Source organism: Tauraco erythrolophus, chromosome 5, assembly GCF_009769465.1.
Source record: "Tauraco erythrolophus isolate bTauEry1 chromosome 5, bTauEry1.pri, whole genome shotgun sequence".
NCBI classification, from domain to species: Eukaryota; Metazoa; Chordata; class Aves; order Musophagiformes; family Musophagidae; genus Tauraco; species Tauraco erythrolophus.
The window spans coordinates 16563063-16580418 of record NC_141469.1 but is presented as its reverse complement, the minus strand read 5'-3'; the positions used below and the strand labels follow the sequence as shown (position 1 = coordinate 16580418).

At 41.1% G+C, this 17356-nt stretch overlaps 1 protein-coding gene across 1 annotated transcript; it reads right to left on the bottom strand.

Moving 5' to 3' along the window:
• Nucleotides 1–3023: 3023 nt before the first annotated feature.
• On the bottom strand, nucleotides 3024–13448 carry TMEM184C (transmembrane protein 184C). Its single transcript, XM_086612244.1, has 10 exons — nucleotides 13332–13448; nucleotides 11880–12010; nucleotides 11747–11783; nucleotides 9618–9823; nucleotides 8748–8822; nucleotides 7774–7867; nucleotides 6270–6382; nucleotides 5486–5585; nucleotides 4813–4984; nucleotides 3024–4353 (listed from the first exon to the last, which is right to left on the bottom strand). The coding sequence occupies exons 1-10, from the start codon at nucleotides 13446–13448 to the stop codon at nucleotides 4064–4066; spliced, it is 1335 nt and encodes a 444-aa protein (XP_086468370.1). The 3' UTR covers nucleotides 3024–4063.
• Nucleotides 13449–17356: the final 3908 nt, after the last annotated feature.

Here is a 17356-nt window from a genome sequence, read left to right as displayed (position 1 = left end):
CCGAATAGAATCACAGAATGGTTTGGGTTGGAAGGGACCTCAAAGATCATCTAGTTCCAACCCCCCTGCCATGGGCAGGGAAACCCTCCACTACACCAGGTTGCCCAAAGCCTCATCCAACCTGGCCTTGAACACTTCCAGGGATGGGCCATCTACAACTTCTCTGGGCAACCTGTTCCAGTGCTTCACCACCCTCTGAGTGAAAAATTTCTTCCTTAGATCTAATCTAAATCTCCCCTCTTTCAGTTTGAAGTCATTGCCCCATGTCCTATCACTACACACCCTTGTAAAAAGTCCCTCCCCAGCTTTCTTGTGGGCATTCTTTAGATACTGGAATGCTGCTATAAGATCTCCCTGGAGCCTTCTCCAGGCTCAACCACCTCAACTCTCTCAGCCTGTCTTCAGATGCCTGTACCAGAAATAAACAGCTGTGGCTATTCAGGATAGTCCTGGTTTCTCAAATTGCAGTTCCATTCTCAGTTGCCAAAACATCCTACTGAAGTTAAACTTCAGTGTATTGAGATGTTAGCCTTGTAGTAGGGACTGTAGCACCATTCCAGTTACAGTATCTCAAGTTAGTGTTGCACATACACCATTATAAAAAGTTGTAAAGGAGAGACGTCAGATAATTTATGTTGTACGGTGGAAGGCAAAGCTAGTAAGCTTTTAGAATCCCTCACAGAATCATTTCTGGTAATACAATGTATTTTTTTTTTGTCTGTATGAAAGCAGTATAAAATACTACGTCAGTCACCACAGTACTCCTGCATCTCTTCTGCAGGATTACATTTTGGTATAATGCAGGTAGCAAGTTCCTTTTATTAAATTTGTATCCAAACGGAAGACTAACAAAAGCTTCTCACTCTACATTGATTCTACCTGTGTAAGAGATGTGAGGAAGGCTGTTAGCAACATATTTTTTACTGTCAGCGCTGTCTCTTGAGCGTAGAAGAGGTACTTCTGTGATCTTTCCTTAACAGGCATCTGTAGAAAAAGCCATCCACAAATCATTTTTCTAGCATGTCGCTGCATGCAAGATCTGCATGTGCTCTCAGGTCAAACATTTCGGATAGCTCCCTGGAGTTAAACTGAGAGGGCCTGATGGAGCTGTGGCTGTCTGCCTGATCAGCTGTCAACTGAACCTGCACCTGATAGATTGCTGTAATAAAGCTCCTAGAAGGGTGGAGGAAAGGGCTCCAATTTTTTTTTTTTTTTTTCCCAAAACACAGGTAATGACTAGGTCAAGCTTTCTAAAAATAAAATAACTGGATACCATCCTTTATCCAAGGGGTACAATGCATAACAAAACGTAAGTGAATCAGAGTAGGGCAGAGGCTTTTCATACTACTTAGATAACAGCTTTTCTTAAAGAAAACCCAACCAAACAAACAACCCCAAACAAAACCATGATCCATAAAATCTAAATTACTATGTGATACAACTAAACCTAGTAGGTGCAGGACATTTTCACCCAAGTGCAGTTTTATAGAGAAGCACTTAGGCTTCTCATACTGGAAGACTGCTGATAAAAGCCAAAACATTAAATAATAGTGGTTAGGCATATTTATTAAGCTTTTAGCAATCAATAAGACAGCAAAATGAGTTAAAGAAAAATTAAGTATATATTCTACCCTTACTCAATGACACTAAGTAAAGGGCTGAAAGTGACCACTACTGCGTTTTCAAGCAGTGTGTTAAGTAAGGCAGGAGCAATCCTTAAAAGACTTCTGATCAAAAGCTGGGAGATAAGGCATAAAACAACAGAGGAACAAAGATGGATAACACAAAGATGAAGGACTATTTGCACATGAACTTCTTTATACAAAAACGTGATAGGTAATGCTGTGGAATACTGGTGTAGTTTTCAAAAGACAGAGTAGGTGTCATGGAAAAAGACTTCTATTTATTTTGGAAATTCAGTAACAATCTTTATTGGAAAGGTATGATCCTGTAAGCTACTGCAATGAAAAAATAACTTTTCTTCCAGGAAAAAAAAAATAAGGCAGGAATGCTGTGCATATGAAATGAAATAACTGAGCACTGATAAAATAACTTAGTAGCTTTTCAGAAATGGTGCGAAAGAAGCTGTTTTCCTAACAAGGTCCCCTCTCTTTACCTTACCTAAGAAAACTCCTCAGTGTGAGGTTTTTGAAAAGCTAGAGCACAGTAGCTGCTTAACTTCCAGCAGCTCTGACCTTCAGATACTATTTCTCCCAATGCCCCTTTTTACCTGTATATATGCTGGAAATCAGATTATTTCTAAGAGTGGCTACAGTGGGCATTGAAATTGCGAGTTTTTGCACGTTGTTTCCTTTCTGAACATGGCTATTACATGGATAAAAGACACCTGGAATCAAGCATAAATAAGGAGATTCTGACGCCTCGTAAACTCAAACAAGAATTCCATTTTTGGTATAAGCTTTAAAATACCAAAAGCACACACTCTTGTACTAGTTGTACTGAAAGATGCCCTTCTTCCATAAAGGACCGTTGTATTCATGTGTCACTCACTCTTAAATTACTGTAGCAGTACATCAGATCGAAAGAAGGTAAACAGTTGAAATAAAATCTTTAATTGCTTATTTACAACAAAGGCAATGACTTGGCAAATTGAAAATCATGATTTGCACTTTCCCACTAATTTCAGATACAGCAAGTACATAGTCAACTATAAAACATGCAGCCTAGTGAGTAAGGCGCAGTATTTACATCACACTAGTACTGCAAAAAAAGCACTTAAGATGAATTTACTGTGACAGCCAGAAGTTAAACATTTATCCTGTAAATGCTAACAACGCTGAAAAAGAAACTTCAGATGTCACTTAAGAGGTCAGTGCTCTAGGGTTTGTTTTTTTGTCAGATTGCAAACATGCAATAGTAGTAAAATCTGGTAATGGGATAAAAAACAATACCCCTCTGATTTTGTCAGTTTTTGCAAAACAACATTTTGATATAACTTACTTCTTGGTCTGAAATCTAATGCTAGTAACTCCAGTATTAGACTAGCTAATTAGTGTTGGGGTGTTGGGGTTAAAACAAACAAACAAACAAAAACTACTATTACATTTGAATCCAGGCTGTACTAGAAGCATAATACAATAATCACACACACACATTTATGAATACAAATTTCTACAGACACGTTGTCAAGATATCCTGCTTTAACAGCTTAAAAACAACTTAAGTGTTAAAGAATTTATTGCAACCCAAAATAAAGAAATCAGTTTTGTTTTCCACTTCCTTTTTGACATCCTTTATTCCCCTCCTCCATGTATTTTAAGGTAGTAACCATTACTCTTATTTCAGAGGGATAGGAAAAGAGTAGTCAAGAGCAAGGTATCAATCCAAAACCTGTCATCCTGGCTGTCTCTGAATGTGAAAGACTTAAATATGAGCTACAAGAACAACAGATATGCCAACGGTATGTTCCGGGCATGGAATTATGTAGGCCTGTAGGGAATGCTTACTTTGTATAGATTCTTTACTGACGCTCTGTAATAATAATCTTCAAAAAGGGGTTTTATTTAGCTATGCAGGAAAGGGAAGAAGATGGCATCTGTACACAAGTTACCATTTTGCCCACACTCCATTCAGCACTGGGGTATGGAAGTTACCATCATTAAGAGGACAACCAAAGCTAATACACACACTTTTTGCTAATGTCCTCCTTAAATTACATTCTTGAAATTAAGTTCCCATTGCTAGTAGTACTTACACTTCATCTTTAGAAGAGCAGAGTATTTTTCCAAGTGTTTCTTTTGGAATAATAAAAGTTAGTGGGATTTTGACATGATGTGTGAGTGTTTAGCAGTTTAAGGAGTTGGTTCTTAAGATTTATGCAGAAACCTTCACAGTGTGCGTGTTTTATATTCACGGGGTACTCACAGCCACTGACATCTGTTACAGATTCAGAATTCAGATGTTAGTTGCAGCTATATCCTCTTCCTGTCTGCGCAGTAGCTTTTTCAAACCTTCCAACTTTCATCGTTAATAGTACTTGTTAACAGAACACGTGTGGCGAGTATACAACAGACTCCTTGACACGTTCCAAGAAAAGGTGAGCCTAACTTTTATCCAAAGCTTTCTCTGACAAGTTGTGCTCTAGTTCGGGTGACTCCTCAGCATCTTGAACAGAAGTGTTATAAATACCATCAACTGCAGGGGCTGTTGTCGGTGTTGTGAGAGGCGTCACAGTGTGTCCAAACCCCTGATAATGACCCATGGGTGAAGATGGCATTGAAGAAGCATCAGAAATTGGGTCTTGAGTAGATGAAGACAGTAAACTTGTATGCTCGTTTTGTTCATGATCCTCAGCGAAAAAGATTTTCCGTGGCTGGCCCAACACTGTCCTTCCTAGAGTTATGCCAAAGGAAAATACTTTTTTTAGTACTTCCAGCACTATACCGAGGTCTTTGAACACATCAACTCTAAAACAGGCATGTTAAATAAGTCTTTGTCTTATAATAGTTTTTCATGGGCATTGTTAGCTTTAACAAATAAAAGGATGGTCTTTCCATTTAAAAAAAAAAAACAACAAACCCACAACCAAAAAGGACATGCCTCTCTTCTACCTAACACACCCGAAACTTACCCTAAGATCCATCTGTTTAAAAGAAAAATTCAAAACTAGACTCTAAATCAGTCAGGAGTTCTGGAAAGAGCAAAGTGCCAGATAAACCATGAAATCCTCTAGGGATGCAGCTGCCACTAATTTAGCATGAAATGTTCTCAAGGTGAGATGGATAATAGTGTATGAGGAAGCTGGAAATACACATACTGTTAACAGATCATACAAATCTGTTTGTTACTTACCGACATTTCGAACCTGTTCCGATATGTCTGCCCTTATATCAGAAATATCCCACATGGCAAGAAAAGAGTCAAAGCACGACCCTTCCTCAGCTTCTTGAACATAAGGTTTATAGGAAAAACTGTAGTGATGTGCAATAGCAGCCAGGAACATCTCAACACAAATGATAAAATCCTGCAATGAGAGACAGATTGACTTAATCATTCCTAACTCAAGAAAAAAGAGTTCCTGGGTTTCTCCTACAACTGAAAGACTGCAATTGCGTTGGGATACTGGCATCAGCCTCTCTTCCACCAGAGGCAGGATATTCTCAGCAGGTTTCAGAGAGCCATGTCTACTACACACATACTGGAATCTCCTTGCCTGACGGACTGACTTGCTGGAAGTGGATATTCAACAAAGAGCAGCTCTATGATGAATTCTTGCAAGGGGAAAGGCAAGGATATCCCACAGAAGTACTTAACTGGGGCACGTTCCTTCTGCTCCAGCCATGGATATAGAAGCGTTGAGCATAAATCTCACTTGGGGTGACTGGCTGAAACAGCCCAACTTGAAATAAATTCAGTACTAATCTAGCCTATGTCAATTAAAGTGAGTATGACAATGTTTGCTCGAGATCAGCTACGTCATCTTCCATATAGCCATTCCTCTCAAGAAGTAACTGTCCATTCCTACCTGCAAGCCTGTAGCCACAGCTTCCACACTTTGCCATTCCCAGGTGTGTTTCTCAGAAATAACGCCAACTTTTACCAACAACGCAATGAGCACAGCTTGCCTATAAAGATTATTTTTATTAATATTATTATTTTAACAGTAGCACCAAAAAACCTCCAAGCAAATCTGGTAAATGAGGCCTGTTTGTATGTGTATGTACATATATGTACATAGGAAGAATCTTATAAAAAACATACTGTTTATATATTTAAAGAGGAGGAAAACAAAACAAAACTGATTTTAAAAGAGATGTCATTCATTCGTGATCCTAAAGACCAATAGAGAACACAACCAAAGAAGAGTTTGTTGTTCCAGTTAATTCCAGAAGTTGCTTCTCTTTAGGGTATTACTGCAGCCCACAGAGTAATGTTCAGATAGTCAAATGCACTCACTCTAACAGCTAAGTGTGAGTGATTTAAAATAGTAACTTGTTCTGAAAAAGTTATTTATTTTTACTTTAAAAAGTAAAAAAAAAAATGTCATTTTGGTTTTGAAATAACTGCAAGTGAAGATTCTCAAATGATATTCTTGAGAATCACCTTACAAAATAGCAAGTCTAAAAAATAATCTCAACTGAACAAGAACGATCTGTCCAACCCACTAGTACCCTTTTCCCCTGACAGCACTTCACTAACATTATGGGTAGTTTTTTTGAGGCCTCTAACCTCAGTAACAAATCCAGCCTTTTTAGCTCCTTTATGATCTGCCCTGAGAGCAAGAAGCAGTAAGTAGATAATTCACTTACCAGAAAGAAACAAAAACGACCATCTTCACACAAAGGAACTTGCCAACAGGTTGGATAGGGTTCAGTTCTTCACGTAGTACTTTATAAAACAGCACCAGACAATACATAGCAAACTAACAAGGAAAAGAAAATTAAGAAAAGCTTTTGAATCCGTGTTTATTTTGTGAGGGAGTTGTTTTACAGCATCTCTTCCATTAAAAAAAAAAATATATCACAGTATGATACAAACTTAAAAAGCTATCTGTTTTAGAAAATATGTTCTTTGCCTTACTGTTTTAAAGCAGATTTTTTCCCTTGAAATTGTATTTCTGAAATGCATGGTACTGGCAGACAGAGACTAAGATCATCTATCTACACACCCAAGCAAAGCACAGGAAGGTCCCATAACATCTTTTCAATGCCAAGCACATCTCTAGGGAAAACAGCATAAAAAGCACATGTTCTTTCAGGCTTCTGTGAAGAACGTCTCAAATGTTGCCTCTTTATGAGAAACGAGGCAACGAATGAAATCTTCATTGCAAACCTCAACAAGTTTCTATTAATGACAACTGCAAGCAACTGAACAAATGCATGGCCAAACCTAAGGCACTGATCTCCCCTCTTCACACACACTCTCTTAGCAGTTTCTTGACACAATCATGTCAACCAGGACATGCAGAAGTATGTGTTGCTGCTGGGAGTTGTCACTGCAGAAAGCAGTTACAGCTCCTTCCGTAACAGTTACCCATCAAACATGGTGGTGGCAGTAGGAGAAGGACACCTTTTTTGGATGTCATGCTCTTCTGACTGACTCCTTCTGCTGTTGACGAGAAGAAGCTTGGAGGCTAAGCAACAAGCAGCCACAGCTGCTGCTCTCTCCTCTAGCTCACATGTAACGTGCCCCAGGTAAAGCAGAGAATGATTCCTCTGCATTCCCAGCAAGCCACTAAATGCAATCCCTGACCTCCGAAATGAAATTTTCGAGCCTAGTGGCTGACATCTTACCCTGACATCATCTGCCAAAGGAACCAGCAAGACAAGGTGTTAGACAAGCCAGAATCTCAGCACTGCATGCACCGTTTCCATTTTTTCTGTCAATGTTGTTACTGCCAGCTTTGTAACACAGTATTTTTAACATCACCACTGCTGATTCTTTGTGTGTGTGCTGGGAGGAACCTACTGGGGTGACTGAACTCATCTCTTCCGCAGAAGGGCAAGTCTGCAGCTCCAACATGCTTGGGCCACACCACTTCACCCATCAAATAGTTTGAGGTAGAGGGGGGACACTTCATTGCTTTATGGAGCTTCATAGCAAGAATAATAAAAGTCTTACAGGATCTGTTTTCCTAGTATTTTGCATATATAGTATTTAGCAGATAGTAACTCTGACTTACAGTGGGAAACACTCTACTAATAAAAATTACCAGACATTAACACAATTACTGTCAATAGTTCACATAAGAAGATGCACATAATACTAATACAACGACTTAGAAGAGCAGAAAGAGGTACTCTTGATACTCACTAGCTGTGACATGTTGTTAAGTATAACCAAGTAAGTCCAAGCATTGTTGAAGCTGAAGTTTCCTTCATCATACACCCCCACTAGTTCACAAATTCTGAAAGAATTTTTAGAATTAATCACTATGGAGTAAATGATCGCTTTCTTGAAGTGCTAAACCTTCATTACATCGATCAACTGTTAGAATCCAAAATCTCTTCTGGTACTCAAATATGGACACTGGGCGTCTGCACAAGAATCAGTTTCCAAGAGCATATGGCGTAGGAAGTTCGTATTCTATTTTCCATAGAAGAAATAGTGTTTGAATGCCGAGTTAACATATCCCGTTATTGAATGAATTCAACAATTAAACATCATTTTTTTTCAGCTGCTTTGCTTTTAACTGTTAGAACATATACAGCTAATATAAACGTTTATATGGATATTCTTTGTGAGTAGCAACTTCTTCCACCATCCCACAGTAATGGCTATCAATACAAAGTTCACATAATTAAGCTTTCAGCATCAACATGCATAACTGCCTGCTGTTCCTTTACAACAACAGGTTATATGATAGGTATGAAGACACACAGCCAGGCTTGTCACATGCAAAGTTCAATAAAACATAAAAAGTAACACGAAACCTGACTTTAAAAATACCCAATTGTTGAAGCCAATAAGGAAAGACAGAAGGAGGAAAAAAAGACTCTACAAATTAAGAGATCATAAAAACGCCTTTCCCACATAAACAGTACTTCACATTCTCTCCCACTGCTTTCAGCAGCAGGCATTAAGTATTTATTATTTCAACTCTGCAAATAGTCATTTGCTATAGAGGAAAACATAGGTGGATTCAAATTGCCAGGACCCATGTAGCATGTAACACAAGTCTGCTTTCAAACTGCCTTGATTCAGTAGAAAGGGCATGAAAACTCTTCCCAGCGTAACTCAAAATTACATCCTGAAGATCAACGTTAATGATTTATGACGATACTTACAAAGCAATGATGGTAGTAAATGGTCTGACTACAGTGTACTGCAAAACACCCAGTTTACATCTAAACAACAAAACTCTGCAAGAGAAACACAAAATTCATCGTACAAGAATTTAAGGACAATTCACTTATGGAAGTTCCCTGCTCTCAGTAGTTTCACTAAACTGAATTTTTATTTTATGGTAATTTCAATTTCTGCTTCCAGGACTTCAGATGCTACAGTGTATAGTGTGTATACATGCAATACATAGAAGACCTAGACTTTTATAGATCCATAACAGGAAGTATTCAATGATCCACTTCTTTTAGCCATGGAAAGATTCTGGCTGGGCTAAACAAAGAGAATGCAATTTTCACTGTGTTTGAAGATACTTAAGAATGACTTACGTTCACAGTTTGTCTTTAATATTTTAAACAGCTTTATAAAAATCTCTTAAGAGAGATGCTTATCAGATTAAGCACGCAAAAACAAACAGTTCATGGACATATAGCCTTTTGTCCTTCACCTACAGAAGTAAAAGCCATAGGCTATCTGGTCCACCAGCAATTCCACATGAGATTTTTGGCAAATATCATATGATAGCGAAGGCAGTGAATTCAAAGAGACCTTTTTCCAGTATTTTTCAAAAATAAGGGTATTTCCTTCAGCATCACCTGAGTCAATGCACGTTAGTAACTGTGACTTACAGGATGTTTCACAGCTAGGTGAAAACACGTTCACAGCTGCTTTCAGTAGGGGCTCATAGCCAATAAACAAAACGTGTGCAAACCACAAACTGACCGCGGGGCCACAACAGTTATGCTACTAAACAGGAAAAAATTTTTGTATCTGATTACACAGCTTAAAATTTTGAGATGTCATCATATACTCACTCTCCCATAGCCCACGATGGACAACAACATAGAGGTGGCAGATGTCTCTGCTGATCCTTCGCTTCTATTATTAATACGAGGTTTGGATACCGGTTGGTTAGATAATTGGAAAGAAAAACCATAAAATTATAGATGACATAAGCTTCATAGCATTCTCGACACGTGTCCACGTATATCGCAATGTTGGGGTATTTCAAAGCTATCCACTGTAAGAAGAGAGGTACACAAAAGGTTACAACAGGAAAGGCAAAAGCGATTCAACGACAACACTGCCTTGGCTAGTTCAGCAAGCCAGACTTCATTAGACAGCAGGCACTAATTAAACAGGGCTTGAAGCGTTTGGCTAGTAAAAGTGTGATGCTACAGCTAGAAAATAACATTCTGTAAAAGCACAAGTGGAACTTCAGACTGCATCCAAATGGAAGCATGCTTAAAGCACTGCGCAAGAGATGCTCTGTATCTTTGTCCACAGAATTTGAGTCTTTAATTTGAAAGTAACTAAGGAAATGGTTCCCTGCACATAACCTACTCCCCTTGGGAGGAGACGAGACAGAACTCTTTCTTGAAATTCACATGTTCCTTGTCAATATGGGTTTGAGAAGTAAGTTTTTAGTCCCTCAGTACAAAGTTGATTTCTTTTGCTATCTAATGTGTAAATGTTTGTTCTGGCACATTTGCAAAATAGAGAAGCAGCAGATTAGCCTTAAAGTGGTAGTTATCCCTCTAAACAAGAATTTCAGATAGAAAAGCTTTTTTTTTTTTTTTTTTGGCAAAACTGACTATGGATCAGCTTTCAGAGTTTTCAATTTTTAATTTTGATATCATACTGCTGTTGCACCGTTCAGTGCAACTTGTACTACTGGGTGGTTTTTTTTGAGGGAGTGTGGTGGTGTGGTTTTAAATAGAGGCAGCAGGTCTTTTGAGTTTACTTTGCTACCCTAGGTTGTAGTAGAGTGAATGTGCCTTCTCTAACCTTCCTATCAGAACTACAATAAAATCCTTCACATCCTCATCACAATTAAGAAATACTAGAGAAGACATATGCTGCAACACCTTTACATTTGGGGAAAATGTAATACTGCATCTAGTAAACAGAATACAGTATTTGAATCTGAGAAGAGACCTTTACATTCAGCTCAGATTAAGCTCTCTAGGAGGATACCATATATGCAGCAAAGGCCATAAGATCCAGGAGTCTGGGGGAAGATTTCAATATTTCAGCCATGTCCCTGAATGCCTGTCTAGAGCTCATTTAATTAGCAGGTAACTTTCTTCCAAAAGAAAACTCTGTACTGGAAACTGAAATATCAACCAGAGGGAGCTGATATTTGCCACAGGAAAAAGATAATGTTTTCTACCCTACTTTTCTTCATTCTCAGAGACTCTAAATCTCAGTCTTTCAAAAAAGAAAAAAAGAGAACATACATAAAGGTGACACTTCATAAACAAAGGAAAAGTTCCTAGAAAGCTTTCTTTTATGAGGGAAACAGAAGTATTTGCAATGTCAAGAGTCAATTACAACACGCAAACACATATCCCGTACAGTCCACAGATTTGGTACGTTGCTTAGCTCTGGCTGAAATCACCTCTATGTGTGGAGCCACAGGTGATGTATTTACATGAACTGGATCTGGTATGGCCAATAGAATCTGTCACATAAAAGTACTCAGAAATGGATTTTTTCGTGGGATCTGACCCTTTGCCCCCTGAAGCAAAAAGGAAGAATTTTAGCACTAAGTGAAAGTACTAAGCCTAACTTGGGAAAGAAAGGTAAGGCACTGAACTTTGAGACTGTGATTGGATCAGTCTGGTTCCCAGTTTGACTGTTACTGAAGATGGAAGGACTGAAAGTGGGCTCCTGTCATACCCCTTTCCACATCTGTCAAAGTATACTCAAGGACAGAAAAGAGTAAGAAAGGTTAGCAAAAGCGCTCCCACAAACTCCACAAGGAGAACATAATACTGCCAGAACTATGCTTCTGACGTACTTCCATAAATAAGAATGCCCAGAAGCTTTTAGGACTACAACTCTGCATGCAGAGTTGTTTTCGCTAACTGTGACACTGTTTTCCCTCACTCCCACAGCAAACAGAATTTTATTGAGCTGTTAACAGTAAGAGAACACTTACACTGTCTAAACTGTAAATCGGCACCATCCACAGAATCCTGTTACAATAACAAAGAACATTTAATATTACTAGAAGCATTTTCAGTCTGAATTAAATTCAACACTTGTAGCACGGGTAAAAAGTGAAACGTTACCTTATTATTGGTTTCTGTAATTCGGGTTGAGTATAATGAACTAAGTGTTGTAGTATTCCCCAGAGAGATATTGGTATAGTCATTAGGAGAAATATCCCAGCGATAAACCATGCCTTGGTATGAATTCCAACCTTGAAAAAAAAAAAAGAAGAACACAAGATCAAAGTTTCAGTATTAATACTTTAAAGTCTTACTAGTATAGCAAGAAAAATAATTTATCTTTTTTACTGTCAATAAACTTTAAAGAGGGACATTAAGTACATATCCCAATATTAAGTTTAGTTTTTCTAACTGTCCTTTTCAAATACACAAAATCCCAAGGTCTCTCTTGCTTTCTGTTGATGTGGCTTAGAGTAAAACTTAAAAACTCAAAAGAAAAAGACGAGAAATCTTGCAGAACCAAGCAGAAACGCCAATAAACACAAAATGTTCTATAAAAACATAGTAATGCTTACTATTTAATTTACTGAAAGCCACAATGCTTTAGGTCTGGAAATTGTCTCAGTTCAGTGCTTCATTATAAAGTTTCTGAAATCTTGTGCATTTAAAGTCAAGTTCCAACTAGTAACCGATTTCAACTAGTTTCATTTCAGAATCTGAACTAGATATGCATTTATACATATCTGTCTGCTAAAACACAGGGCTATGATTTTAAACGAAAGCTCTCTGAAAAATAACTATATTAATAATTCTAAGTACCAAAAACTGAGAAACACACTGGACTCTTCTCAAGTTTTTTTGTTGTTGATAGTTTCTTGCCTGATCCCCTACTGTACATCAACATCCCACACCACCTGTTGCTTTCCCGTTCAAAGGCCGCTTCTGAGTAGTTTCTCTACCAGTATAAGATTTAATGATTTTGAAATTTCAGATACCGCGTTGATAGAAACATCCATTATGCCGAACGTACAGAGGCATCAGAAGAAGGTTTCAAAACAGGAAATTTAAAATCCACCCAAGACGGACTTTAGTGCCATTAAGCGCTTAAAACCATGCCGCGAAGAAGGTTCCCTCCAGTGCCACACGCCCGTACCGAGCAGGTCACGAACAGTCGTGTGCCAGCGCCACTACAAAGTGCCAAAACGCAAGCCCTGGGCAGGGCAGCGGCAGAGCTCCGGCCGTGCTCCTGTAGAGACTGACTCCAGTTTCTTCGGCAGCGCTATCAGCTGCTTAAACATCCACTATTGCGGAACCGGAAAGAGAAAGAATTCCTGTCCTGTTCCACCTTGATTCGCTTGCGCTTTAGCAGCGCGACAACCGCCCGCAGCAACAACGCGGAGCTGCTCCGGCTTCTCCTCCCCCCGCCGGGTTTCCACCCGGGGCCGAAGGGCGCTGCCAACCGCCTCGGAGGAGCGAAGCGGCCCCGGAGCGGCCCAGCGGACGGGCCCGGGCTGACAGACACCTCCCAGCCCGCCCCCCCCGCCACCCACCCCGCCGCGCCCCTCACCTCACCTCCAGCTTCTGCAGTTCCCAGACGCAGAGCGGCACCACCACCAGCAGCCCTACGATGTACAGCAGAACCACCAGCGGCCGGATCCACCGCCGCCAGTTCCCGCAGGTGCACGGCATGGCCGCGGCGGCGACGCCGCCCCGCCAGCCGCACCGGCACCCTCCGCACCGAGCCGGGGTCCGCGGCACCTCAGCTGGCCGGCGCTGGGCCCGGCCGCCCCCGCGGGGCGCACATCACCGGCGGGGCCGCCCGCCCGCCCGCACAGACACCGCGCCGGCTCACATCAGCCCCCAGCCCGCCCCGGCCCGGCCGCCTCTACGCGCCGCGGGGCACCTGGCGCTACGCCGGCCCGACCCGCCTCGGCGCGACACCACCCCGGCGGCACTTCCGCCCGGCAAACGCTTCCGCCCGCCCCAACCCAGCCCAGCGCCTGCGCCGGTTGGCTTCTCGCCCTGCCTATCACGGCCGCCCCGCCCACCCGGGGCGCGGCCAGCGCCTGGGACAGCAGCCGGTAACGGCGTGGCCATCGCCATCCCCGGCAGAAGGGGGTCCGTTCTGCTCCCCCCCCCGTCCCGCCGCCGGCAATGGTCTCTCCCGCGCGGGGGCGGGGCTGGAGGCCGCCGTGTGGCGGGAGGGCGGGCAGGTGAGCCCGGGCGCGCGCAGGCGGCGCGTGCCCGGCGGCGAGGGCTGTTCCTTCGGCTGTGGTAACGGCGGCCGGCGCCCTGCCCCGCGGTCCCTCTTCCTCTGCCTTGCTGATGGCGGAGGGACAGTATTCCCCCTCGCCTCCTGCTTCCATCCTGCCAAAAGTAATTAAGTAACTAGCCGTTCGGGGAGGAAGCGGGCGGCGGAGGAGCGTGGGCACACCGAGTCGCGCCAGGCCCGTGGGCGCTGAGGAGAGTTGCGCTGGGAAGCGTGCGGGCAGGCAGGAGTCGAAGTTAAGAGAGACAGCTGCTGTAACTTCACAGCGGGACAGAGCCCCTAGACGGGGTCCTTTCCAAAAGGCCTCGATGAAACCCACCTGAGAGGCAGAGCGAGCAGTCTGGTGGAGAGAGGTTCTTAACAGTTCCAAGGATGGATGGCAGATTGTGACAGGAAGACTCCGGCAGACAGACGAATAGTGCAAAATATGTATTAAATGTCAAGTATTTGTTGGACTTTTTTTTTTTGCTTAAGAAGTGCCTTGTAAGGACTGCTAAAATGGCGGTTAACTCTATAGTAGTCTCTGGCAAAACAGAGGAGCTCGGGTGCTGAACTAAGTCGGGACCATGGATGATACTCTGCCAAATACCCGAGGAAGTGCAGCTGTAAATTCTCGGAAGGAGGCAAATGCAGATTTTAGATAAAGATGTGACTGAGAAGTGTATTCTGGAAGAAACCACATGCAGTAAGAGGTACTAAGAAACAGTAACTGGGGTCTCTCTCTTTTTTTCTCTCTCTAGCTGAATTCCTGACTTTTTTTTCCCCTCCTTTTTTTCCTTGACGTTGCAATTGTTTGCCCTGGCTTTCCACTGTTAAGTTACCAATGGTGCAGACTTTTACTCAATTAGTGAAGCTACATGGTTTTTTGAATAATTGCTGTCTCTGCGTTGTGGAAATGACTGGAGACATGTTTTCTTTGGATATATGCATGGTGAAAGGAAATTTCCTACTCCGTAAATTGCAAAACTTGCCAGGCTGCTTATGCCAGGGTTGACATAATCCGCAGTGTGAGGCCAAATTCCTGTTTGTGACATCTCTTTGCCCTTCACCTTCTGCATTCATGTGGCATCTAATAGCTGACAGTGCGTGGATGAGGCAGCAGCTCATCTCGGAAGGAAGCATTCAGTTGTTTGGCTGCTATGAACTGCTGAAGCAACTCTTCCCTGTCTCCTCCAAGGAAACGTCAATGAGTTTCCACAAGTCAACAGCTGAATTATTCTGGTTTAGCCAGAAACTGAGATTGTGATAATGGGCTGTTAAATTTTCCTTCTCCATCCAACATCTTAGGAGGCAAAGCCACCTAAGGTGTTAATGATATCCTCAGTAACTGGTATATTCGTCTACAAGTGAGGATGAGTTTTGAGGTCCTCTCTTTTCTACCTGGATATCATCTAGTTCATTTAGTCTAGTACTTCTCTTTCCCACTGTTATCTGGAGCTTAGCAGAGTGGTCTGAATTAGTCACCTCAGCAGCAGCCCTGACCACTTTAAGTAAAAAGTCTGATACCCGAATTGCCGTTTCTACCATTTTCTGCCGGTCAGTGAATTAACTATAAATTCAGTGCTGAAGTTTAAGGGTAAGAAACATTTTAAGGGAACTGAAAGATCACTCCTCTGTTGCAGATAAAATAAAAATTCAGCAGAAATAATTTGCTCGAGATTGTGGCAGACTTGTGAATAGAATGTCGTTCACTGATACTGGCTCTAAAGAACAGTTCTTCCTGTCCTGGTTTGAGCTGAAATACTACATTTCTTTATTGTGTTACCAAATCGGTATTAAGATGCCTATTCTGTTCACCTTTGTTCTTTGTGCGTAACCCTTTCTTGGCAAGATGGTACAAGAAGTAAGTCGATTAGAAGCTGACGAGCTCAGTCATACTGAATAATAAAAACGTATATGTAAGTGTAAATACTTTTCTCAAACATGTAACAGACGCAAACCCAAATGTTTGCAACATTTCCAGAAAAGCAGACAACACAAATGAATGAATACTAGAAATAAATATGATAACTTATCCATAGTTAATATATCCAAAATGACAGAAACCATTTTACCTCATTAATGAATAAACACAATCTTTTTTTAAAGTTTAGGAAGGTTTTTTCATTCCCTCTGTACTTTGGTTCATTGAAGGCCAAGCACTGATTTGTTTTTTCGTTAGGTTTTTTTTTTTATTCTCTAAGAATATCAAGCCGAGAGCTGGCTTCTTAGTGATGTTTTTGGTAAAAGTTCTTGCATCGTTTGTAGGACTCAGGTTTGCTTCAGCACTTATTGCCTTAAAAAGTCCTTGGGGAGAACTTAAATACTTCACAAACTTAAAATCATTGTTTCAAGCTTATCCAGTCTTTTTCTGTCTGCTGGTGTTTTGTGTGCTTGGAACTTTGTAAAGTAGGCATCTTTGCCAGAGCAAGTCTGGTCACTTTATAGTTAAGACTGCTTAGAAAGTAAAGCTTTCAGTTGTGACACCGTGACACAGTCGTGTCATGTGGTTACTGGCCTGACCTCCCCCTCTAGTGAACTTGAATATTTTGACCGGTTTCAGCCAAAGCTGAGTCAAGGGTAAAAGTCTCAAACTCCAGAATACATTCCTTTAAGTTTTGTGAAGGCTGGCAAAGGGGACACAGCCAAACTGATGCTTATCTCTGCTTTGCTGAAGGCAAGGAACCTCACTTTGCTCATACTGCTTATCACAAGCGTGCTCACTGGCAGGTCACCATAGATCGATTTTGACACTTCATTAGAATAACACTGGACTAGAAAACATAATAAATCTTTTCAACCTTGCTGTCTTTCATTTCCCGTGATGCTGTAGGGGATTGATACACTAGCTTGGATGTAATGAAAGGTAATAAGGTTATTAAATTGGATACCTTTCTCCAGTGGCAGTTGTTACATAAAGTGATACTGTAAATATGTAGGTGAGTATAAATCCCTAAAAAAGGTTAAAAGAATGCATTTCTGCAAGTAGATTGTTTTGAATACTTTCAGAAAGTTTTTCTACAAAACAAATCAGAAGTATATTGCTTTTTTATCATAAATCTGAGACTTTGGGGTATTTTAACAGTCTAGAAGAAAAGCAGATTTTCTGGCAATTCAAGTCATAATATGTGAGCAAGTAATGCTCAACCAACTTTGGAAAATGCCAGCACTATGCTAGAATATGTAAATAAAAGTATGTTTCATAGGAGAGGTGAAACAATCCTTCTGTTCTACATAGCATTGATAAGTGCTTAACTGGGAAATTGTGCATGATAAAAAAAAAAAAAAAAAGAAAAAAGGAAAGATGTGTCTGCTGAGAAGCAACTGGCATGACCAGAAGTTAAAAGTG